The 27,275-nt window shown below is 37.1% G+C and overlaps 1 protein-coding gene across 5 annotated transcripts in view; it reads right to left on the minus strand.

The window, feature by feature from the left end:
• The window catches only part of RNF111 (ring finger protein 111), a 47,042-nt gene that overhangs the window by 13,561 nt on the left and 6,206 nt on the right, over positions 1-27,275 (minus strand). For 3 of the 5 annotated variants that reach the window (XR_774627.1, XM_010571758.1, XM_010571756.1), the window contains 8 exons: positions 19,092-19,218; positions 12,596-12,759; positions 9,582-9,779; positions 8,373-8,692; positions 7,242-7,494; positions 6,135-6,492; positions 2,516-2,641; positions 1,604-1,730 (listed from right to left, as the gene is read on the minus strand). Coding sequence is in view for 4 of the 5 variants with exons in the window: in XM_010571758.1 (XP_010570060.1) it covers positions 1,604-1,730; positions 2,516-2,641; positions 6,135-6,492; positions 7,242-7,494; positions 8,373-8,692; positions 9,582-9,779; positions 12,596-12,759; positions 19,092-19,218 (1,673 nt within the window). In the remaining variant the exon portion in view is untranslated. The remainder of the gene's footprint in view (positions 1-1,603; positions 1,731-2,515; positions 2,642-6,134; positions 6,493-7,241; positions 7,495-8,372; positions 8,693-9,581; positions 9,780-12,595; positions 12,760-19,091; positions 19,219-27,275) is intronic. The other 2 variants (XM_010571759.1, XM_010571757.1) reach the window with 1 other exon arrangement.

The following is a 27,275-nucleotide window of genomic DNA, read 5'->3' on the forward strand; positions in this document are numbered from 1 at the left end:
TTGCTAAAAAGAAGATAAAGAGTGGGGTCCCAACTACTTGCTTGTGTAACATTTTCGTTATAGGAATACACCTATGGAAGTTAAGATACAGTTAAAAGTTTCTTATCACACTGTAATACAAGGATCAGCTGAACTCTGAAGTTTCTCGAAACTTCACAGCAATCATGGAAATAATTCCCATAATTGACTTATTAGCCCTGACAGAAAATGAGATAAAATAGGCACACGTTTAACTTGCTGCCTCCTAATGCAATTGCAGTTCCCTGAACTATTAGGAGGGCCCTTTCTCTTTGAGAATCTAAAGCAGCTGATGTGATCTGTTACAGTACAACACATGAAATGAATGTGAGAGAGGCGAGCCATTTTTCATCCACTTGAAAAAACACACCTAACTGAAGAAGAATGCAGAAAATCTTCATTTGAATAGATGATACACAGGAGATAAGGTTATGCAGTAAGAATCTTGTTGGCTACACTAAAATACCAAATTCTACAGACTGCTCTATAAAGTCTGTGGTAAGTATGCAAGCCGTGCACCAATGAATTACCAACCCTGATATATCAGGGGAAGTACTTAAGGATTATTATCATGTTTGCTAGTTAAATAGCAAGAAACAAGCAATGTTAAGACCAGACTATGAAGAGACAGCTATTACAGTATTGGTTGTAAATTTACAGTTCAATCCCTAGATGTCAATTCTGGCTACAAACAGAGGAATTTTGGATGGACAAAACTTGCAGGTTGCTTTTTAATTACAATTTTAGCATCCATTTACAGATGAGCCCACAATTTTGGTTAGATTATCTAGCTTCAAAAGGGTTAAATAATATGGGTTAGCCACACAAAATACCACATAGAAACACTAATACTCCATTAAATTAAATCTGTGTCTCTGAATTTTCATTAAACAAAATTAAGAATATTTTAAATAAACCTACAAATGTTCTTTCAAAAACAATACTCTATAAAAGTCAGAGAGTTATGCTAATTTTCCTTGGTTTTCTACTGTAGATTAAGAAAAAGTTATGTGTAACAAGGGACTAGATTACCCTCACACTTCCTGTTGTTTATAACACTTCATGCTACAACATTATATACTTTATCATACAGAATTAGGTTGATGAACACCAAATATATTTGAAAACAACCAGATCTCTAGATGGAATTCTGGCTGTGCTGTATACACACCTTGAAAATAAAGCACCAGTGCTAATCCTCATGCACTGGGTGGAAAACTGGTACCTCTAACAATCCAAAACTCATTAAAGAAGAATCTGAACTTTAAAAATCAGATGCAGAGGGTCAATGCATTGCAATGCAAGTGACAATTTAATTCAAATATGTTTCATTTTACAAGAGCTGAAGTTAGAAATGTTAGCGTCCTATACTGTTTTCTCTTATTAGACATGAGCCTGTTCTAGCTCCCTATCTGGGAGTAACACACAGAAACAATGGAGTATTTTCTTCTTCAGTTGAATCACTAACTTTTGCAGTGATGTATACATGTCCAATTAAATGCAGTAAACCTTAAAATAATCTCCCTGACAAACAAAATAATTACAATGACCAATGATCATAATTTTTCATAAGCTATCTCCTTACCATTAAAGGAAGAGCCCCTATTTGCAAGTGATGAAGTCGAGGAGGTGCATGGTAGTGGGCCAAGTGAGGATGCAAGGGCCCTGGAGGGTAAGTAGCTGCAGTCACACCAGCTTCAATTCCCAGTTCCCTGTCACATGAATGAAAGTACATTACAGTAAAGGTACATCTTGAATCCTAGATACAATTCCACTGCTTTGGAAAGCATACAACACAGCACAGCTACCATAACAGTTTTACATAAGAATTTTTTTTAAACTTACTTAAACTTTGCTAAAGAATCATCTTAATCCTGCCGTAACTAAAAGTTGTTTTTAAATCAGCTGTGAAGATTTAGTGTGATAAATCAGTAGTGACAGCTCCACATTTACTGTGTCCAGAAATATTACCAGTGTGGAGTCTTCTCTGTAGTTCATGCTGTGGGAACAGCAGCTGTCACGCATGCACCTCTTCCCTAATGGTCAAAAGTATCTTTTTTTTAATAATAAATATATTGTGGAACTTAAATGTAGCCTTCGTGAGTGGGCCTCATGCAATTTTAAATAAGTTCAAAGAGGAGAGACAATTAGTTTGTAACTCAAATCCAAACCTGTATTTTACAAAGAACATGAATATAAGAATAGTCTTCAGTAATGTTTTACTTGCCTATTTTAAAATCAAGTCTTGAAATAACTACCTAGAGTAACACTCAATTCCATTTTAAAAGCAATGCATAAAACCCCCTAGAAATATATTTAAGATACTGAGTATTCAAAGCAATATTTCAAAGCCATATCAACATCTACATATTTTAAACTACAGGTGCATGCAGCACTTTTAAAAATCACAGCCAGCATTGCCAGCACTGTGATCAGCAGCACATTACTGTCTTTTGACCCAAGTCCCATAAAATTAAAATAGTATCTGATTACTAACCAGGCAGATCTCTCTGGAGCTTGTCGAGGATGGGAAGACATTGTCTGAGGCACATGAATGTGATGCCCATGACCATAATTGGGATGCATTCTGTGAGGATGTGGAGGAGGCCGCTCATGAGCACGTCTGAACAATGTAAAACAGCCAACAGTTAATTTCACATACTTGTTAGTATCAAGAAAGCAACATCCATAATCAAAGCGTTACTGACTGAATTACTGGAATGCATTTAAAATGAAAAAATAAAACTCCCCATGCAGTATTTTAATTTCAATTTTAGATGTAAGTTAGAAAATAATTATAATATGGATTTCATATTGAAAGACAAAGCTAGCTTCAGCTATTGTGATCACCCTTCACTTGGCAGGTGTGACTACAGAAGGACTGACAAAATGTTTATTCCTACCTCAAACTGCAGGTAAGAAAGCAAAGGCCACATGACAGTCATGTCGAGATTCAGAGTCATTCACAGCTATGCTGCAGTTTATTTCTAGTAAAACTATACCAGCAAAAGTAACTAGGGGAAACTTAATACACTAATCAGAGGACATTTTCCTTGAAACATGTTTGCGTCATAGCTCAAGTAATAAGAGTACACAGTTTTTTCCATGCTAGCTGGTATAGAACTACAGTTTTGGAAAAAATCTTAAAAACAACCTGCTGGCTGACTTCTGTTACTTTACCACTTCCCAGTCACAGAAAGAAATGGATTGGGATTTTTCTTTGCATTGCTTTCAATGCATAAAGTTTGGTTTTTTTTTTTAATTCAACTGAGAAACTTGGATTTTGCCAAAAGCAATATCCTGTCTTCAGATTCAGTACCACCTTAAACTATCTGACAAAGTAGACTATACATTTTGTAAATTTACATGTGTAGAGAAGTAAAAAGTTACTTAACAGCACACTATTCTAACCACTGTGAATTGACACTTCTCCAGAGAAATCTGTCAAGCTTGTATAAATTATTTTAGAAGTATTAGTTTTCTGCAATGGTACAGACCAACATGGGAACAGACCTATCAGCAGAACCTACTCCTAGTTTCACCTCCCTTCAGTTTATCAAATAACTATGGGGAAAAATCTGGAAGTACATATTTAAAAAAACCCAAAACATAGCAAAACAACTTCCCTAGTTCCATAAAAATTGAATGTCATGTAGGCCCATTTCTCCTAAAATTAGTCTTAATTTAAAAGAAACACATTTGAAATTATTTCTATGAATGTAAAACTCCTAGGCTATCTCACAATCTTAGTATAAAGTGGGTGATCAGATTTAAAATAAACAGAAAATCCGTATGTTATACAAATACAGTGCACCCTCATACACTGCCTTTTGCACATTTTATGGCCTGTGGACACATATTTAGCTCATGGTCGCAAGAGCATTCCAGATGCCTTTAGAAGGCCTTGAACAGAATAAACAAGAAGACAGAAAAAGAAAGATCCCAATTAGAAAAACACAGGTGCGCATTCCACAATAAAGGGAACTTGGCACAAAGAACCTCAATTTGGCAGTTTATCTTGACCAATTACACTGAGACAAGTTTTGCATGTTTTAGTTGATATAACCAATTATGTCCTATGTTTATGCGCGTGTACAGTGTTAGTATAACCAATTATATCTTATGTTTATACGCGTGTACAGTGTCGATATAACCAATCATATTTTATGCTTGTGTGTGTGTACAGTGACTTTGCAGAATATGTGACTGTAAGTATGTGTGTGTTTTAGCAATAAAGGGTCATCTGTAGTCTGCTTTCAAGATTACAGGTGTCCGTCTACTTCAATCTCCTCAATGGCCGATTCCAAGACCCTAAGCAAGTTATAGCTTGAGACATGACAGTGAGAAGAAGACTCTCAACCAGTCTCTACTTCCAATCCTGATAAAGTCCTATATTGTTAGACAGAAGGTACTCAAGCTAGACTATCCCATACACTATTTCTAGAAATGAAGGATGAAAAAACATCTTAAGAACACTTTGAGATGCTGGGACATGGAACGAAGGAACTGCAAGTCTGCTGGCGGTTGCAGTCTGTGTATTAAATAATAGAGCACATATACACAAGTTTCTGGTTGTCAGAGTATAATCTGATTTATATGAGGTTGGGCCAAGGCACCTACAATATTGATTTTGCATGTAATTTGTATGAGGATTAGAGGGGAAAAGAAAGACCAAGGGTGGAACAATTTCGTAAGATTACAAAACAAAACTACAGAGGATAAACCTCAATGAGCAAACTGACAGTCTGACCTGAGATTGGTGACTTCAGAGAGAATGTCAAGGAAGAACCTATTATCAACATTTGACTACAGTTTCTATACATACAAAGAAAATTCACTTGGCTAAGAAATGCCAATATTCACATTTCCAATCCCCAAACTACCAGAAAGTTTCCAGAACTGATAAGATAGCTACCACTATTATTTTTCCTTAAACTGCTATCTTGCTGTCGCACATTCACTGGCTTGAATGTTCCAAAATTAATTTTGGGGTATAGCTGCATAATCATGGGCATACACAAGCAGTATGCCTGTATGTTTAGGTTAGGGTGTTTAGAGGCTATGCTGTTTGCATAGCAAAGATAACAAAAGAACAGGTGTAGGTTCAGATAGATCAAAATTTTAATTACTGAGAAAGCAGGGTTATATATGACTTTCCTGGCGGACAGGGAAGGGGGGGAAAGTCTGTCGTGCCACTTTGTGAGCAATTACTGCCTATAGAGATTTTTATGAATTACCTGGAAACTGCCTCAAAAGTTGCAGTTAAAGCAAACTTTTGTTTAAGCATTAACGTCTAAATCAGTTTTACGTCAGCTACCAGTAGAATTTGCATAACAAAGTTAAGAGCAACAACTAGAGAGCTCATTCTTGAAATTCTTTTGGGTATTTAAAAGCATTATCTCCAGAATTAAAATAACTTCAGTTACTTTGTGCTTGAATACCAAGCCAGTACTGACCTGATTTCTATTGACACTAGTGTCATGAAACTAGTTTAGCAACAACAGTAGCATCTCTTAAAGGATATCACCAAAGCTACATCTCAACATTGGTCACATTCTCATACAGGTATTATTCAGTCTATTCCTTCTCTTTTAAAGACAGAAAGGCATATAGTAAAGCTAGGTAAGTATCTCTAAGGTTAAATCTGAATTAAACCCGGTAAATGGTCTCTTATGATAAATTGTTCATTTTATTTTAAAGCATTAGTTAAGAGAAAAATAATCTTAACAGCATCAACATGGCAAAACACACTGTCAAGGAACACATTTGAAAGGTGCTTATGATGTACCTTCTAGGCTGTCCAGCTTGAAAAGGAATTCCCACCTATTAATCTGGAGAATGAGTAATGGGCAAGAGAAACAAGCTTCCCTTCTCTTCCATGCCCCATGCCCCATTTGTGCCTTACCTGGAGATACTATTGAGAGATGTAATGGAACAGGTTCGGTCTTAATGCTCACATGACTGTGATGGTACGTAAAGACACTTCTTACCATGGTTTAATACTAACAGTTCCTAACCATGCAATTAACAGTTTGAGATTCACATGCAACATTTTACAAACCTGAGGGAAATGAATTATATGTTTAGATATTGTTCTGAGTACATTTGTGACATACGTTGGGTGTTGCATCATTCTTCTTCTCTGGACCTCCATCCTCTGGATCACTTCATGAGGATGTAGCCTCTGTGCTGGAGGTGCTGTTGCAGGGATGTGATGGGATATAGGCTGGTGTGTTGCAGGAAGATGCTGTGGTATTGGAGCTGCTGCATTGGCTAAAGGATGAGTTGGTGGTGGAGGTGGAGGTGGAACAGGATGAGAAGATGCATGAGAGGAGATTGACGGATGGAAGGGATGCACTGGATGAGGGATAACATAATCTACTTGAGGTGGAGGTTGTGGCTGTGGAGGAGGATTTCCATGAGAGTGAGGACATGCAGAAGCTTGATGGTGAAGAGGTCTGGTCAAAGAAGCATCTGCAATGAAAACATCAGGTGCTTTTAATTTGGTCAGTAGCAGGCTTTGATTTAAATTTATTTTAAAAAGTATCTTCACACAGGGCTTCAATATTATTACATCAGTGTAAACAGTGGCAACATGGGAATATGTGTTTATGCAATTTTTAAATAAAGCGATTCCAGCAATATACCCTACAAAAAACCCACACCTTCTGCAGCCAAAAGTATTCCACTTGCCAATGTTGGTAAAAAGAAAAAAAAAAAAAATCTGTGTGATACATGCTAAAAAAGGTTATGTGGTGAGAAATTTTACTTCAAGTTTGTTGTTTAATTTTTTAAAAATTCAATCCCCCCCAAGTCCACTACTCTGTGGAGACAATAAAATTCAAAAAAAGAAATCACAAACACATGAGTTGACTGTCTGAGCTTGCTTGTTGCGGGGGGGTGGGACAGCGGACGGACCAAGGAAAAATAAAAAGGCATTGCTAAAATACAAAGGGGATGAAAAATATTTTCATAGTAAGTACAGTTTTTGAACTCTGAATATTATTAAGGTCTCTCAAAAGAAAATATTTTAACTTCACCTTGATCCTGTTCAAATCCTCTATATAAGCTGAACTGTTTAAATACATTTCTTAATGTGTTTTGCTAGGCCAGTTCTAAGATTGAAGCAAGCCGATAGTAAGAGTCTTCATATGTGGTCAGGGAAGCTGTTTTCTTGTTTGTTTGGTTACCCCCCCAGGTACCCAGTACTTATCAGTACTTACAAGGAGAATGCATATAATGCCGACAGGAAGAGAGCGATGCCTGAGGAGGTTGGGGCTGTGGCTGCGCAACCATGCTTGATCCATATCCGTCTATTGTTACTGATTGGCTTGGGCCAGCACCAGCCTGATGCCCATAAATTGCAGTTCGAGATGAAGAACCAGGACAGCAGGGGTCAAAAGCAGATGTTCCATGAAAAGCACCACTTCCATGACTTCTTACACCACTGCTGCTTAAGTCTACTGGCAATGCCTGCTGCGTAAACAAACCATCTTTTTTCAAGCAATTCTTCAGACATTGAAAACAAAGTCACCCTCAAACATAATGTGATAAAAAATAAAAATAAATACTGTCACAGGCAACTGGGATCCAAATTTCTAAGTTTTAAGGCTCAACTCTGGAACATTCTTTAGTTATGGTTAACATTTCTTATTCCTAAGTTCTCAAAACTGGTAGGAGAGACTAAATTCGTTACACTAGATTGTGTAAAAAAAACCAAAAACCCTATGATGGATAAATAGTGAGTATATGGAAGCTACATGAATTGAAATATTTGGAGGCAAAACCCAATATTTAGCATTTTCAGTTGTGCCAAACGTACTACGCTTAAAACAGAAACCAGACTAACAGTTCTGCATGTTTTAAATTAAATTTGCACAGTATTGTTCTTACTTATAACCATATTGTTTTAGACCTGTGATTTAGACCTGTGACTTAGAAAGTCTTAAAAAACAATGCTTTTAGAAGCACAACTCTTTTATACCTTTTATAAACAGAACACTAGACTTGATTTTTTCTTCCCTTAAAGCAGCTCAATTATTTGCATTGCAAAACTGCTATGATTGGCAGACTATATTTCAAGTTATTTATGTTTGGTTTGCTTAAACAGCCACTATCATCTTACAGTCATCAAGAGGAAGTCAGCTGTCAATGATTACTTGTTGGATTATGACTTTCTGTAAAATTTCAATTTTTTGTGTCTATATATTATAGTTCAAATTTTTCTTTTAGTTCCCTTCTATAATGCCTGCTACAGAACAAGAGAATAATCCACAATTCAGCATCCTATTCTATTCTCTCATATCTGTAACAACTTCAAATTGCAAAGGGAGAGTCACAAGAATTAAACATGCCTGGTCATGGTAACTGGTGCCAGAACTGCTGCTTGCTCCACAAGGTGCAGGCACTGGAGGAGGCCTTTCAACAGGGCAGCTGGAGTCACTGAACGAAGGAGATAGTGGAACAGCTGGGTGAGGGTTGTGGTGGTGGTGGTGGTGATGTTGAAAGTGGTGGCCATGCTGCTGAAAGCAGCTTGTATGTGGGTGCCCCAATGCATGATGAGTCTGTGAAGGTCCTCCACAAGGAGAATGCTGAGGGCAGCACGATGGTAACCTTGGCATGGCCGGAGGGCCAGTTTCCAGTGTCGTGTTAGATGCAGTTCTTCTTATATCATCTTGAAGATAAAGAAAGTTAATATTGAAGTGAAAGAAATTAGTAAAGCTGATCACCATAAGGCACTGTCTTAAATAGAAAAAAGATTTGTACTTCATGATTACATAATTAACCAGTTGAAAAACAGATCTAGACTAAAACAAAACAAACTGGATACAAAAAAGAAGATTTAGCTATGCCTGCCAAATGAACCAAAACTGAATGGTTCAGGTGGATGTACTCACAGGAACCACTAGAGGACGTGAACTGACACTTGCCTTACTCCACTAATTTAAGTCATATTATCAGCAGGGAAAGGAGGAAAGATCGTCCCTGTGGTTAGGGTGCAGAGACCTCAAATTCCTGTGCAACTGTGGTCAGCTCAGGTTTTTCATACCTCACCTGACTTGCAGACAGGGGCAGAGCACCCATGTTTCAGAGATGTTATGAGTGCTACCTGTATATACAGCTCTATTATAGGTCAGTATCTATACAGATCTGTGTAAGTGTGCTTCCAGTCAAGTAATCTACAGGGGGAGGATGAAGGAATCTACATACATCCTTCACTTCCTTACAGTACACATTAAAAAAAACATCCCTGTAACACACTGCAACGAAAGACTTAATTCCCTGTGAACTACATTCCACCTCCTCAAAAAGCAAGGATGTGGTTCATTAGGTATAACCAAATCATTCCAACAGGCAAAAGCAGAAGGTTCCAGCGTAACTTCCTTCATCTTTGGGGAGAAATCAGTGATCTTTCTCAGATTCCTGTCCTCTTAACTTATTACTGTTACGTCCAGTACTAAAAGTTCACATGCTGTTTAATCTAGAGAATGCTGATTAACTTCCTCTACCTCCTTTGTACTAGGAGGCAACACAACAGTTTAGAAAGCTCTCTTATTCTGTACCTCCAGCTGAAGTACCAGCAGTGCCGCCACTGGGAAGACTAGAAGTCGTCTCTGGTGCTGCAGGGGGCTGGCTGTTGGAGACGTTTGGAGCTGCATCAGAGGCCTGCTCTGAGGTAGACGTACTAGAACTGTTACTGGAAGCAGAACTCACGACCTGTGGCTCCACTCTAGCTGACGTGGTTGGCACAACTGTTGGCTCTAGCGAAATAAAAAAGCTTTCATGTTCTTTAAGATTTAAAAGCTGCTGGCTGTTTTTTTATTGTTGTTGCTAGTTTTTGATTATTTTAAAAGAAATTCTAGATTCTGGTCTTGCCAGATGCTAGGAAGTCGGAACACAAAAGCCTGACAGGTACAAAATAAAAAAATTAATTCTGTTTCACTCGTGTGTGGGAAAAAAAAAATATCTTTTTTTTTTAAAATCAACTCAAATTTTAAGAATTAATACAAAATCAATTCCCAAACAAATCTGACATATCAAGTTTTATTTACTGAATAAAATACTACTAGAAAGGAAATTAAATTACTTTAGTACTTTATGACGAAAACACTTGCTGAAATCTTTCATAAATCCACAGGCAAACTACTCTATGATTAAGTATTACCCTTACCATTTTTTTAATGCCTACAAAGCGCAGAAAAATTTTTAGATAACTAACCAAGAACAGCATAATAACATCTAAACTAGCAGTACTACTGTACACACTTTAATCATTCTAGACACATAGTACTAAAGGCCATAGCAAGATAAATTTGGTTTCTAGTCTCAATACACATTAAAAGCAGATTCATTAAATCAGTATTTGAGACTTCTGTTAAAAGTACATACGTGTTCATTTTGCATATTGTAAAGGTAATAGTCAGCAATACATTTATCTGAATCCAGGGAAATACACCAAATACTTGGTAAATCTTGTTCTCTACTACACAACTGTAAACAGGTTAAAATTTAGAAAGATACTTGGTGGCATAATTAAAATTCAGTTTTGAAAAAGTCTGCCTTTGACTGTAAGTTTGAAATTTCTCTCTAATTACTGACAAGGCAATGACATGACTAGGAATATGAGATACCATAAAAGGGAATATCATCAGAAACAGCTCAGTTTTTTTCAGTAAAAATGTCTGCATGGGTATCAGAAAAAAAAAGCACCAAGATACTTCAAATACTTCTCTTACACAAAGTCTTAAAATAAAATATGACTGGTTTTCAAGATTTCTCTCTATATCTAGTAGGTATATCAGCAACTCAGTGAGCAAAGGAATAAACATATCTCCCTTCTTGCAAGTCTTCCAACTCATCACATTAAAAAAACATGACCTGATACCTACATTTAAATTGCTTTGGATTTTGATGTGGCATTCCGATATACTATTTTTATTTAAAGGAAAATATTTTGGGAGAAATGTATTAATGCTTAAACTCAGAAAAAACCCAGCAAGTATATAGGACACGTATAGCCTAACATTGATATGTGATCACACAGTGCTCAAGACTGGATGCTAATAGATTCTGAAAGCAATCCTGCAGTCAGACAATTCTCAATTCTATCAGCCTCAATCACCCTGCTAGCCTGTTACTGTTTTGACTCACCATCAGCAATACAGACAGTTCTGTTTCTCCCCACCCAAACCAGTAAAAGCCAGTGGGCTTGGTCAATCTCAAACTACTAGCTAAGAGAAACTTAATTTCAACACACTTCACAGACATCAATCCAGGAAGATAGATGGAGATATGATCCTTATGCTCATGGAAGTAGCTAGCAAAGTTTTAAGACCAGTATCTTTGAAGACATCAGTGAAGTTATGATAAAGTGCATAGCTGCCTTGTAACAGTGTTAATTCAGAATTTTCATCATTTTAGACTAGTTCATGTGTGAAATTTGATGCCTCAACCCAAAAATAATATCCCTGAAATCCTGGAAGACTCATCTTAGAAAGGTATTTCCTTGGGGTGGGGGGAGAAACAGCTAGTCTTAAATATACACATTACAGAAGTAAAAGTTCATTCAGCAATAATATTTTTTAAAATTATTTCATTCCTGAATTTAAGGCTAAATTCTATAATTTGAGTTTGAAGATAATTTAAAGCAATAGATGCCTATTCCCCCTCAATAATAGAGCTGTTGGGATATTTCACAGTAAATCCATTATGAAAATAATCTCTAAATCAACCTATCCTCTTCCTTAGAAACCATTGAACAATCAAAACCAATTCCAAACCCTTCCAACTCTCCAAACCACCCCCAAAATCAGACAACTTTAAGAATAAGATATTGCAAGATACTAGCTTGCGATGCCCTCAGGGACAGAACCACAACAGGACAAAACTTCTGTTAAACACTAAAAATAACATGCACCCAAGAAAACCCCAAAACCACCACCATGGAAAAAAAAAAACCAACACCACCTGCAAAAATGTACATGAACTTTAGTTTTTCCTTCTCTCAACTTTTGACAATACCTGGAAGTTGCTCTTATGATTTTCAGCAGGAATAGACTTGTTAAGTGCCAGTAGGTTTTAATGTTAGGAAACAATGAAAGGTTACAGCTCCAGAAACCTAACATACTTATACTTTACTAGTTTGGGGTTGTTGTTTTTTTTTCTTTTTTTTACATTATTTTCACTCCAAGGCCTGAAAGAACAGCAACTATTCCAAAGCATAAGCAGCAATAGATTTTCCTTTTATAGTGTTGTACTGAAGTAAGTGCATATTTTTAAAGAAGTAGTTCCAACCTGTTCTGTAATTTCTGGCTGGTGAGTCATCCCTCAGACACACACCCAAGTCAGTTTTGGAAGAAAAATTAGAACTAGTAGCCCCACTGGGAATGGCTAAACTTTTAATTTTAAAAGGAAGGCCGCAAGAGGATTTTCTGACAGGCTTGGAAATTAATTTATTTAGAATTGAGACTCTTTCTTAGAATGGTATGTTATAACTGATGCAATTAACTCCACTCCCCTTACACTGATGATCCTGCTTCTGAAAAAGGACAAGATTTCTCAGCCCAGAGCAACTTACCATCTTCATCCACTGTAAGGTCCACTACTTCCGCTGCATTCTGTCTCAGTGGCTGTATGACTGTGGAAATCCTACTGCGATTCCGTGGTTCTTGAGGTCGTGCAGCATGAGAACTAGAGCTTTGTCCCCAGTGTGATCTTGTGTGTCCAAGTGTTGAACGAGACCTTAAAAAAAGTAACACCTTAAGTATAAATTTTGCCATTATTAAAGTTTTCTCCTCACTGTTTGAGAATCTATTTGAAGTATTTTTTTTAATTTTTAGAAAAGCATTTGTTATGTTAAAATACCCCACTACTCTGCATTCACTAGATGTGTACTTAGAAACATTACTGCAGCATTTACCAGATAACATAATAGCAAATACCCAACAGGTAGAATTTAAAGGTCTTTAAACCATGTTCCTATTAAATACATACAAAAAAATTCACTGTGAAACCCTACAACCGCAGTCAGGCAGCAATTGTATCTGATGTTATGTTTTAACTTTGTTAATAGCAGATGAAGGGTCTCCAAATCCTATACTATTCATATGCAGTCTGAAACAGCGGATCTATGAATGATGACAGAACTGTAAAGACAATAAAAATTTGTAAATATTAAGTCCTTTGCATGTTAACTTGTGACAGAATATTTTCAGAGGATAATTTCTATGCTTTAATTTAAATTTCCAAAATGTCCTAAAAAGTGCAAAATCTCTGGACTTCTCTCTCTTGAGTATTATCTCCCTCCCCCTCCCCTAAGAATGAACACAGCTTTGTGCAACACTTAATTAAACTTAAATGAAATGTGGCTTGAGGAGAGGAAATTGTTAGGTCTGTAACCATACCTAAGGAAAGGGATGGTTTTATCTCTATAGTATAACACTTAGCACCCATTGCATTCAATTCAGCCATACAAACCCAAACACTCAAATCAATGATGCTTTGGAGTCGAAGAGGATACTGTCTTTAATTAAGGGAAGAATATTTTTACAGTACTGTATTTACCAGTTCACTCTCAAAAACCTTTGACTCCCCAGTATTTACATAAATCAAGTGGCACTTATTTCCAATTTGGAAAAACAATGTACTCAGACTTCAGAAATTCAGAAGAGGAAAATGTAAGAAAAGGCAGTGACTTCACTGAAAACAAACAAACCCCACTGCACAAATCACCATGGAGCTCAGTCTACATTTCTGTTCTGCCTGTACTCCCTTCACCCTTATCTGTCTAATTCACTAACAAAGATCAATGTATTCTCCTGTAGTGCAAAAAGTATGCTTGCTACAGTATTCTCAACTGGCTTACACTTCAAGTCCACTTCAGTAGTCACTGTAATTTAAAGATTGCGTTGGTTCAAATAGGCACATTTTCTTTAAAGTTTGGATTTACATAATGTCCACATTGATTTGTGTGTGTCCTACTAACAATCCAGAATGAAATTTACCTCCCAAGCCCCTTTACAAACTTTACTATTACACTCTGCTGTTCCAAGGTGCACTTTGGAAATACAAGAAGAGATTAAGTTCCCACCTTCTACTTCATCTTCCCCTTCCCTTCAGTTAACTAAGAGCTAAAGTTCATGGGACCACCTCGGGTTTGGTAGTAAAAGAGAGGAGAAATTAGCTGTGGAAGGGTACACAGGATTGCCAGTGTTCACTTCTCTCACAGAAGTCCAGCACCATATCAAAACCAGTGCAGTACCTACTACATCCATATTTTTTGTTTTTCAATGCAAGCTGTAAATTCAACAATAAGAAACTTCTTTGGATTTCTTGCAGAAAAGAACAAGCAGACAACATGACAAAGCATCAAACTTGAGACGAAGAGAAATAAGGCCTAGCATACAACTGTACAGTGAGCTGATAATGTTTAGGAGTTTTTGAATCAGGTATGATTTCAAGCAAAGATGGAGGTGGAAAGGATGGACTACTGAATTGAAACAGTCTTAAAGTTAGAGGTCTGGGTCTTTATTTCCTTGTTATGATTAAACAGGACATTATTCTGAACGACTAATGAGTATGTTAGCTATACAGTGCTGTGTATATTCAGTCTGTGGCTGAGTCCATGTAATTTCAAAATGGCTAGGTTAGTCCACCTCTGAAGTGTGTATGACCAAATTGTTTAGTCCATTTAATGCTAAGATGACTCTCAACCAGATCTTAATAGCTTTTTCACAATCAGAAAAGGATTGTTAGTGAAGGCTTCATGGCATTTTGGTAGATACTGTCTATCTCATCCTCCTAGCTATGATTTCAGCTGCTACACTGCTGCTTGAGATGCAGTTTATTTTACATCAAAGATTTAACTTTCTCTGTGCTTTTGAAAGTGGCCCTATCTTGATGGAGAAGGGAGGAGGAGGGAATAACCATCAGCACGTAACAATTTCTTGATGGAATATGGCGCACTGGGCAAAATGAAGGACATGGAGGAAGAAACTAACACATGGATTTCTGTATGTTATTTTCTCAAACATGAGACTCTGCAATGTAAGAAAAAGTGATAAATTTCTATATGCACATGACCAAGTGAGGCTTCAACATGCTACCAACTGCACTTCACCAGCGACCACTCAGAAAAGAAGCAGAAGAGCATTAGCATCTTGATTTCACAAGGCAAATACAAATCAGACAAGTAATTAAGCTGCTCTGGTAACAAAAGAACCAACAAAGGGATGCAGTCACAAAGTTTTTGGTAATTTCTTGGTTTAAATTGTGAGTAAGATTTTTGGGTCTGCTATTCTTAGTTGTGGGATAAACTCAAAGAAACTGCAGCTTAACAGTTCCCACTAAAAGTGTTTTTCTCAAGACAAATGATTTTAACGGGGTTTAGTTTCAGAATAGTTTCTTTAAGAGTGAATGAAAGTAAGGAATTTTTTTTTGTGAGCACTCTCCTTCTTACTTCTAGGAGGCCAAAATGAGTAGCTATCCACTGGACAATTTTACATTGATGCTACTGATAAAGTATACTATGTGTGGTTTAGGATCAAGCACTATGTATTCATTGCTGAGCAATGGTGTCCCATTACTGCTTTTTCCAGAGTCCACGGCCAGTTTAATCTGATCTTCTTACTGTTAGGAAAATAGCAATCATCAGAGTAGGATTTCACTAACAGAGTGGAGGAGGATGACAAGAAATAAATGCTGGAAGGGAGTGGGGGACAGAGGGGGAGGAATTCTTAAAGCCCACACAATATTACACTTAAGACAAGAGACAGCAAACCTTAAAAACGAGCACAAATTCTACTATTTGCTGTCATGACAAGCAAGGCAGGACCTGTAGAGTTACCCAGAAAGTCTGGTTGAAGGCACCGCAGAAAGAAACCCTTTCTCTCATGTAGTAGCTCTCTAAAGCTTTTTCATTATCTGCTCCCCATTCAGCTTTACTACCTTTTTCTTTGAGAGAAATGTTCTTGGAACGTTCCATTTCTATGTTTTTTACCTATCCTGCCCACAACACATCAATAATAGTGCAAGATGATCTCATATCCTCTAACATGCTCCTGGTTCTACATCACAACAGATTCTTTGCCTCAACATTTTCAACACAAAACTATTTTTTTTTGTCTCTAGCTTTTCCAACTCTAAACACAAATTTTGAGTTTCTAAGGGATCCAGGTGTGTTGTCTGGAGAATGTTGGCTTCCTCCTTTCTTCCAATAGTCGTCTTCTCTCCCACAAAAAAATTTGGTATGACTGAAAGGAGGATTCAGGAAGAGACAGATTAAACACTTCATGAATTTTCTTTCCTCCTTACTGATCTTTAGCACTAAAATGGCCAATAAACTTGTATGTACACTGAACCATCAGCTGGCCTTCAGGTATTAGCAACTTCATTCACTAAAAAAAACCCCTGCATTCAAGTGCATCGATTCCTTTCAAAGTAAGTTTCACCTGTAAATTGTAAATAAATAAAAATATTCCTATATGGCCACTTGTTTAAAACTATTTTTTAAAAAATAATGCTTTTTATCTTCCATTTAGGAAGGTACAGAAACCAGCTTTAACAGGCTTAAATATCTCAACCATACATTCTTACCACAGCTTAAATTTAGAGCCTACTATTAGATTAATCTTTTCTTTACTAAGGTCAAGATTAGCATGTCAGAATTTTAATTTTTTTGAAATTGTCATGTGTAAAGTTGCAACTTCCCTGCAGAATGCTTTGTATAAAGACAAGCATCGAAGTGACAGCCTCCAGAATTTAAGTAAACTTTTTCAAATCTACAATCTTTTTCACTACTATCAATGTGCACTCTGTAAGTCCATATATTACTGTGGGGATATACACTGCTACTCAACTAACAATTGAGTTTTGAAAAAAATACAAGTTGTTAGTTCTAGAGTATTCAGTGTATATAACAAGCATTAAAAATGTTAGCCTCAGATTTCACAGAAAAAAGCAAGCAGTACTATGAAGCGTCAAAAGAGGTATCTTCATTTTTGCATTTCTGATTTGACTTTTTTTTTTACTTTCATCCAAATATACACTTTTGCCTGTAAGTAACCATTTATTTCACTCTGAACAGTATTCTGAGTTCAGTAAATAACCTTCATAATGTTCAGTTTGCTTACAGCATTTATATTTATAATTTTATACTGAACTATCATTTAGATGTCCCAGAGCTGCCTTACATTGTGGTTGGCAAAACTAATATGCTTGAAGACACAGGAAAACCTCCAGAGGAAATATTCTATGTTCAAAGTATAAAAGACTAGTTTAGAAGTTTCTGATATTTCAGGCTCAAGATTTGAATTTAAGACTCTTCCTCCTCATAGCAAACTCCCTGGATTTTTTGCCTTATGGTGGGTTTGTTTTTTTTTTTAAACATTGAATCATGGCTTTTTCCAATACAAAGTAAAACCCAATTATTTCTTTAATCTTCGCCCCAAAAGTAAAACTTAATTTGACCATTCTGTTATGATATTAATAAAGATAAATAATCAAACGCCTTTGAGAAATCTGCGTATCAGAAGGTCTAACAAACCAAACAGGCCAAAAAATTAAATGCACCAGAAAGTGCCCTTGGTTCAATCTCCTCCTCACTTAAGGCACCAGTAAAGACACTAATGACATCAATAAAAATCTCAGGAGGGGTTGCTGCCACCGTTTTGGCTGTAGCATTGCAGAAGGTGAGGGAAGAAAGAAGTAATTTTTTCAAGTCTTTTATGGCTACTACACAAAACATTTCTTATTGATGCTAGGAAGACAGCTGTTTATTTTTTAAAAGCATCTTATCTGTCTTTAATGAGGTTTGAATTAATGTTCTATAAGCACAATCACTTTCATCTAGCCTAATTTTTTACTCTTTAAAGCTTTATATGCAAGTTATAAGTGGCTAAAGCATTAACTTGATCTAGCTCAAGTCTGTCCAAGCATACACGTTGCTTCAGAAATTTTTTAATGACTCTTCTCAACAAATACATTCACGTGGATAAATCAACTACTTCTAGAAACGTGTTTCTAATCACCTCAAGACAGAGCATCTGTTGATTCTGCAGCTTCTGTTTTCTTTTAAACAGAAGGAAATATAAAGAAACATATTGTTGAAGAATTTTTAAAATGTTGATTTCGACCATCTCTCCCCACTTCCTCTTTGCTATAGATTCAGGCTGCATACTTTTGTGAGTATGATGTCCTTTGTGTGTCAAAGTTTAACAAAAAATTTAGTTAGTTCCTAGTGCTCACAAAATCTACATTATGCACACATTTGTCTTAAACATAAAGTTGGTTTGTTCAATGTGATATTTATTACAATAGAAGTGATTTTTGCAGGAAAACTTGTCTGTTATTTTAAATTTAAAACTGCATTAGTGAAAGCGCTATCTGACGACAAACAGATGGAATGTTTTCATAATTTACTGCCTATTGTTCCTTTGTCATTATTTTATAAAAAGTGGATAGTCATTCTTTGTATTCTACAATTTTGTCTTCATGTTCACCAATATGAAAACATACGTAATAGGCAGCCATCTCCAACAGTCCCATGCACATGACAATTTCAAGTTTTCTTCTTCAAGGAACTCCACTTTAATAGCTTCTGCAAAATGTGACAAATATGGAACAAAACTTCCAGAGAGGCATAGAAGAACATGAAAGCATACACACCAGCAGCTTCAAAAACGTAGGATGCTTTCCTGAGAAATGCTCAGTTAATCCCTAGATAGTCAACTCAGTCTAAACTTTCTCTCTCTACAATCTCACTGTACAGTTTTGTTTCCCCAAAATTCTGCTCATCAGTCACACCAACTACAACCACCTCAATAATTCCAGATTAGTTGAATTGTCAAGCTTTGGCAAAGCTGTGGTTTGGGGTTTTTTGTTTGTTTGTTTCTTTGGGGTTTTGTTTTTTTGTTGTTTGGGTTTTGGGGGTTTTTTTCTGTTTAATCAAAAAATGCATACTATGCATCCCGGTTAGAATTTCTGTGACATTACCTTACAGGCTTTTAATGATACAGAGCCTTCTGACAAACTTGGAGTCAAGCCAAGTTGTATTAACAACTAGATGCCAGTCTCACCTGTAGCTTTCACCAACTGTGACAATCTCCACTTCACTATCTGTTGAGGTAACATTTATTTCTTCATTAGCAGTGACCTGGGGAGTGGAGGATGCTTCAATCACCACAACATCTTCATCAATACTTCCTGATGAGGAAAAAGGAAGAAGAAAGTTTGTATACTTCCATCTATCTCAGGAATTGTCATTATAAGAGACTATTATTTTCCTAGACTTAAAATACATATAGGTAGAGAATTTCATGGTGTATGTCAAAACTTTAGGTGCAACTGTCAAATACATGACCTAATTATTACAGGTAGCAATTCTGCTGTAAATATTGAAGTAAAAAAAGGAAAGGGGACAGAAGATTGGGGTGTGTGTGTGTAAGATATGCAAGCTTACATTCTACTGGAAGCAATTACGGTGAATTTTATTAGCTGTAATACCAATGAAATTCAGTCATTTAATATAAAAACACACTTTCAAACTAGCAAAGCAGTGGAGGTTAGAAATCACAAACTACCATTCTGAGATTTGCAAATTTCTTCAAGAAAAGTGCTTGAAGAATTTGGTCTCTTCCAAGTCAATACTTACATCTTGTATGGACTGACTGTTCTCAGCTGCTCTACCCAATGACAAGGCAGGGTCGATTATTCCCCCCCAAGTACCAACATTTTTGTATTTTGAAAAAACAAGTTGCATTACTTATTTTCCAATGGCCTTTGCTTGTTTCTGATCATCCTTATCCCAGAGAGACTGGTGCCTGAAGGTGGAAAGAGCGATGCTTCCAAATATTGGTGTTCACCAGTTCTCACGATCAGAAGGAATACGTGACAAAATTAATTCTCAGAACTTGCAAGAAAATTTGGGGAAAAGCTGAAAACATTACAGTGCCTAAAAAACAAAGTCACATGCTAAAATTGAAAATACAGAGAGGCCAATTACTCAAAGTGAAAGAAAGGCAGCAAAAGTCATCATCACATTCAGAAGAATGTGAATGTCATGCTTTTGACGTCTTGCAAATCATGGACAAACAAGCAACAGCTTCCTCACACAAAACTATCTTAGCTGCTTCTCAGACAAAACCAGCTAGCCAAGCAGTCATTGAAAAATCAGTTAGAAAAACAAAACTATTTTTCCCCATCTCTGTGCTTCTAAACACGTGGTTCTCTGAATTACAGTAAGTTTGAGAGCACTCCTGGGAGTCCACATGTCCTCAGGCTCAATATTTATTGAAATTTATGACAGGTGCAAAAGCAGGAAGATTGAGACTTAAGTATGATCTCATTACTTGTGAAAATAAAGAGCACCTCCTTGAGGACAAAATCATATGTCATGCAATTCTAGTGTGCACCTCTACCGAAATTCTGACATAAGCTTATCTCATGAAAACCAAAGGGAATTCTGAACTGAATATCTACACAGTTCAGGTACTCACCTTTGTCATGGTTTGAGAGTTCGTTTTACTTAATCCTTTTTTTAAGCAAATCTTTAGTCAAGATGTGATTTTACAGACTACACAAGTCAGACTGTAGAAACCATCAGGGTTGTTACTGGATGAACAGGTTTTATGACTTCCAAAATAATAAAGAAAATCTTTAGGAAAATAGTCAAAGTTGCTGTAAGTAGGATATAGCATAGACATAGTTCAACTGTATGCTATTTCTTACTGCTCATGCATTCTAATAGCACCCTCCCAAGTCAAAAGCACAAACTGATTAGGTTTTCATGCCATGAAGGGCTTTCCTATACAAGGAGCCAATAATACACACTTTCTTCAAAATTAAGCAGAAAAGCAACTCCTCTAAACTATGTAAATATTTGTAAGGCATTTAGTAAGAATACATTGCTGGGAAAAACCTATGAATATAAGTTATGATCATACGCAACTTTGTACCACCTTTTAAATAAAAAGCACTTTCAAGTAAGTTCTATTAGAAACACACAAAGGGGGCAAGTACATGTATGTGAACTTTGCTTATTTTAAGAACATTGCAGTAGTTTGGAGAACAGTAGATATTAGACAATCAGCCAATACAAACTGGTGTCATTACATTTATCTGAACAATAAAAAGTCAGTTGAATAGCAAAACTTCATTAACATAAGCAACACTGAAGTAATGTTCATAATCCTCATCAGGTAGCTCTTCCATAGTCAGACACTAGCCGCAGAGCCAGTAGTACTAAGTGGTATGAAAATCTAATCTTTCATTGTCAACAGGATTTACTATTTCTTCTTTGCCTCTCCTTATACATTACTACAAGGAAGAGAACACAGTTGAAACATCACAAACAAAACCACACCAGTTTGTTCTGATTTAGACAAGCTTCTACAAAGCAGAGAAAAGGATGGTGTTAAAACAAAGAAAAGTCTCTGAAATAATCTCTCAAAATGAGGTCTCAGAGGACAGCCTCTTTGACAGGCCAACAGGAATAGAGGGTGCCTGCAATACATGAGCAGCAACACAGCTATCAAGGAGAGCCCCTGGAAACTTCAGGAAGCCCGTATATAAGGGATTTATCCTAGCATTAGACCATTTCATTTACAAGGCAATTAACAATTAAAATTGCTGATACTAAAGAACAAGTGAAATTTAAGATGTCTTTTTGTATGTTCTGTAGTACCAAAGCTGGGGGGGGAGGGGGGAGAATTCACTGCCAAATGCACTTAAAATTCAAGTCTGCTCGTTTGAACTACTCCAAGCCTAATCCTAGCAAAGCCATGATGTTTTGCAGTTCTACATAATGCAACTTTGCAAGTTAAGTTAGTGTCTGAAGGTGAACTTTACTGGTACATCAGTCAGAGTAGTTCAAGATGGCTGACTTGAACCTTAGGAGTGCAAAACCCTGTAAAGCAGAAGGAAACTTTCTTTAGTGAGATGACTGACATGCAGAAATAAAACATGGATTTTCAGAGGTTTTGCTGTATTGTTTCTAAAAATATTTGCTCAAGAGAATTTTGAGGCACTCGCATGCCTTAAATATTTACCACATATGTAACTCAGGAGCCATCTGGTGAATCCAAGGCTACACGTTAGCAGTAAACAGCTGAATGTATCTTTAAGGTGTCTACATCTTTAGATGTACATGGGAATACACTTGCTATATATACACACACCTGTAAAGTAAATTTCTTAGGAAGGGCATAAAATCAACACAATTTGATATTTCAGTAAATCCCAGTTCTAATGTAACGCACAATTTACAAAACATACCGACAGCCAAGGAAAAAACCCACAACAAAACAAACAAAAATCCAAATCCAGAAATACACCAGATGACAAAATACTTGCACATCTTTGTCAGTATTACTTTTCGCCCTGCGGTCTACTTCACAGGATGCTTTATATAGTCCACATGACAAGGTATACTTCATTTATTTGCTTTTATACACGTACCAGTCACTGACCAGTCACCTTCTCTCTGGAATGAACTTCAAGCAAATTTGATCTTACTTAAAAGTATAAATATGAATACCTTACTCATTAATGTATCATCTAAATGACTGACCCTGTAAGAGAACAGCTAAATCTGTATAATGAGTGTGTTACTATACTAATCCTATACTCCTTGAAGGTAATCTCCCTTCAAGGAGAAGAGTCATTGGACTGTTGGCAGCAAAATAGTTATGCAGATCTATGACAGGTATTTTGTACTACTTTCAGCATAATACCTATGGCTATGAAACAAACAGAAAATTATCCTCCTGCGGGTATACACTATTTCTCTGTGTCATCTCCTGAATACAAAATGCAGCAAGCAAATTATACTGTAGTTGTTTGTGACTAAATTAACCTTTGGGCCACCACTGAAAAACTCATTCTACATTTTAAATGAGCTGGTTAAAAACAAAACTTCTACTGAAAATTACAGCACGAATTTTATTAGTTTCCACTGAACTTTGGGGTTTTTTTCTACTCACATCCCCGAATAATATTTTGTAGAGCATGCAAAACACCAAATTTTAGTTTACAAGTTTTGCATATCCCAACAATTCAGACCTATCAACAGCAGTCAGTAATTAGGTTTTGTACATGCCTAATAATCAGTAACAATCAGTAACTTCTTTACAGAAGCTTTTCCCCTCTTCTGAAAGCCTGTTTTACGATAGAAACCTAGTTCTCAGCCAACCTAGGGGAAGGGATAAACTACACTGGCTTGAGTCCAAATTTGAACATGGTCACAATGATAATCATCCCTTAGCAAACAAAATACTTCCCTCCAGGCCCTATATCACAAAGACAGTAAATCTGTCAGATTAAAGTACTTTATTAAGCAGAATTTAACTTATTAATATATTAATATAATATAGTAAATAATAGTGTATATAGTCCAATATTTAGATCAGTAAATGAGGGTATCTTTTCCCCAAAAAGTTGTAAGATTATTTCAGAACTATAACTGCTAGGTATTGTTGACAGACCACATGCAGTTCAGGGAAGCAGGTTTTAGAATCAAATACTTTAATAATCCAGAAGTTACAAGCAAGAGACTAAGCTTTTCTCAGTAAAACGTGTAAAATATATACAATTATACTCTGTGTATAATAAATATGATTATACTATTAGTTAACTCTGAAAGAACATGGCATAACAGAGATTAATCAATCACCATCTATACAGGTACCCCTCCAAGGACATAAATAACACTGGTATAATATCCAAATTTATGTCTGGCTGCTTGTTGTCCTTCCAGGAGGTTATTTTACATCTATTTTGCAATTAATATGGTGTTTAAGTAGTTTAAATTTTACATGTAAGATAGCGAAGGAGTTTTACAATACACAATTTCAAATGAGACAGTCTGACCAAGCCATAAGTGAAAACAGAAGAGATTTAAAATAAGCAGGCAAGTTCCAGTGACAGAGATGACTTATTTTGAGTTCCAAGCTTTCACTGGATCAGACCAAGGGCCTGCTGAGGCCCACGTTCTCTCCGCCAGCTGCAGCAGGCAAAACTCTGCAGTCAGAGTAGAAAATCCAGGCTACAGTCTTTAACTGAAGCCTCTCACACCACCCAGCACCCACAACAATGTTACAGATGTCAGACAGCACTTTCTTGTCTATTCATTGCTCATGGACAGCTGTCAGCAAGTGTGTCTGTATTGGGTCTGGCTGAGATGGAGTTAAATCTCCCCACAGCAGACCTCATAGTGCTGTGTTCTGTATTGGTAGCTAGAAAGGTGCTGATAACACACCAGTGTTTTGGCTACTGCTGAGCAGTGCTTGCACAGCATCGAGGCTGTCTCTCCAACATTTCCCCCCCACCCTCACGGGCAGGCCGGGACTGGGCAAGATCTTGAGAGGGAACATAGCCAGGACACCTGACCCAAACTGACCAAATGGATATTCCATACCATGTGATGTCAGCTCAGCTTTAAAAGCAAAGTAGAGAGAGATGGAAGCAGGGGCATTCGTTATTTACATTTGTCTTCCAGAGCAACCACTATGAGTACTGAAGCCCTGCTTCCCAGGAAATGGCCAGACATTGCCTGCTGATGGGAAGTAGAGGATAAAATCTTTTGTTTTCCTTTGTGACCTTTGCTTTTGCATTATTGAACTGTCCTTATCTTGACCCACGAGCCTTTCATTATATTTTCTCTCCCCTGTCCAGCTGAGGAGGGGGAGTGATAGAGCAGCTTTGGTGGGCACCTGGCATCCAGCCAGGGTCAACCCACCACAGTGTCTGATCCCTTTTTGAACTTGCTGGTACTATGGCCCTCTACAGCACCTTGTGCTGCTGAGTTCAAGATAATTACCTGGATAGTAATTCAGCTTGAGATGGCTAAACCAGTAATATCCTACTAGTGTTAATGAGTACTCCCCTCTTCAACTTTCAAACTTCTTGAACTAGGTGTGACCAGTATTCCCTGCTCCTAACCCCTGCTAACACAGTTAGCATAACTAACACCATTTTATGAGGCAAGCAGCCATTCTCTGTTACCAAGAAGGTCACATATTTGCTCCCTTTTGCCTCATTCTCAGGCTCTGAAGGTCCTGTGAACCAAGCAGACAAACCAAACAGATTTCTTCTTCCCTTCTCTATCAGCCTCAAGACTCCTGGGCGCCAAGACGATTACTCCCTTCTTTGCCAGCCTTGAAGGTCCCAGGCACCCAGCCAACCAGGTGTTGTTGATGACCCCGTCACAGAACAGGGAAGAGTAACAGCACACAGAGCACTGTCTATAAAATCAAGCCATTACAAGTCCTAAGTGGGAACGTGGACCAGAATTGCTCGCTGGACAGTGAGAAGCGTGATCCCCCAGTGGCCAGGGACGCCCCCACCATTCTCTGCTTCCTCTGAGGACTGAGTGACTTGTATTCTTTATATGATTTTCGAGTCTAGATTATGATTGTTATATTGATACAGCAAACCACATATTAAGATTTGACCTGATCTGCAGAGGATCCAGGTGATTAGAAATTATAAGTCAAGTTGTATTATAAATTCTGTATTACACTAATAGACTGTACTATATTGATTCTGCTTGTCAAAATCCTGTGCCATTGTAATCATAAATTCTGTGCTATACTAATCATAATATCCTGCTAAGAAAATAAAGCTTTAATTGTAACTATAATTTAGTGCCATCATCGTTCTGCCAAGGATCCCTAAAAGAACCTGCCTATGCCCTTAGTGTTGGGTGACACTTGGTTAGAAGACAACAGTTCTTCTGTGCCTGGATTTATTTGGAATATACTTTCCAATAGCTATGCATGATGGGAGAAATTTTCAAAAACATACAAATTGCTTAAGAGTCTGCACCCTGGTGGAAAAGACAGCCTACAACCAGAATTTAGGGGATCTTGTCCAACTGTGAGCCATGCTAATATGGGCTAATCCAAAACTCTACCGACTGTCATGGCTTAACCGCCAAAACCAGGACACTTCTTAACCAAGCACACAAATCTTAGTCCTATCAGCAATGCTACAGCAAGCCAATTCTAGAAGTAGCATCTTTTCAGCACAGAAGGTTGCAGCAGCTACAGGGAAGAGAAGAAGTGAATTCCATGCTAACTTTTATTACTGTAGCTATTTAAAGCTCCAATTCACAGCAGAGAGATATAGCAACAATGGTTAATGTCAAGTGCTCACAAAGCCAGGTGCTTCTTTCCTTGCCACTTCCCAGTTCTTGCCCAACCCCTCTCTAGTAAGAGGCATGGTAGAAAGGATAAGTGTTCACTTCCTTGTCCACTAATGCTATTGAAATAAAAGCTCTGGATTATGAGCTGCATCTGTTACTGGGAGAAAAGGAGCACATGCTGTAGTTTTAGAAAGGATTAAGTAACTGAAAAATAATTAACTCTAACAACAGACAGCTCATTTCCACTTAATACATGTTTATCTTGAACCTGTTAAAATAATCTGAACATAAAGTGGTATACGTTTAACATTTTCACCAGCCTATGGCTTTCAAAACATCAGATGTCTATATTAAACTTTTTGGGGAGACAAACAACAAATATGTTAGAGGAATTAAGAGGACAGTAGTGAATAAACTCAGTCTTATCATTCTAAGCAGCTCTGAACAAAAACTGGAACAGCTTCTCATCAGCATTACATTCCAAGGGAAGAGGCAATGCCTGTCTAACACTAGCTGCTCAAAAATACAAAGTAACATCTCAGACCCTGAAGGAATTTGAAGTGCTATTAGGTGAACAATTTATGACAATGCAAAATTCTACCCAGCTTTTTTTATAACAACACTTTCCTATTCCCCAGGGTTTAGCTTTACTGCCAAATCAGAGAATGTAAGGCTAAAAACTTGTTCCAATTTTAGCTTTTACTAGATTTCCCTACCCAGATTGGCTGTCTCCAAATGGCACCCAAAGCCCTTTAAATCCAAGCTGAAAATCAAATACCTGTACAAGCGTATCAGAAAATTTGCATTACAACATTATAGAAATCTAACTACAGTAAAAGTTGAAATTTTGCCACTTTTGCCAAGGAAAGTCAAAAGAGGATTATCTCTGTACGGGTGTATACAGCTCCTCCAAGGGTTAAAGAAAAGTTTCTGAGCTACCTAAACAAAACACAGAATCCAAATTTGCATTTCACAGCAAAAATGTTGCTGCTTGCAGTCATTTTAACTGTAAGCCCAGTATTTAAATTAAAACCAACTAATCAACATTCAGATTAGAATATATACCCCTGAAAGCACTTGCACTTTCAATTGTAACTGTATCATTAAACTACACATAGTT

Source organism: Haliaeetus leucocephalus, unplaced genomic scaffold, assembly GCF_000737465.1.
Source record: "Haliaeetus leucocephalus isolate CR32 unplaced genomic scaffold, Haliaeetus_leucocephalus-4.0 Scaffold339, whole genome shotgun sequence".
NCBI lineage: Eukaryota > Metazoa > Chordata > Aves > Accipitriformes > Accipitridae > Haliaeetus > Haliaeetus leucocephalus.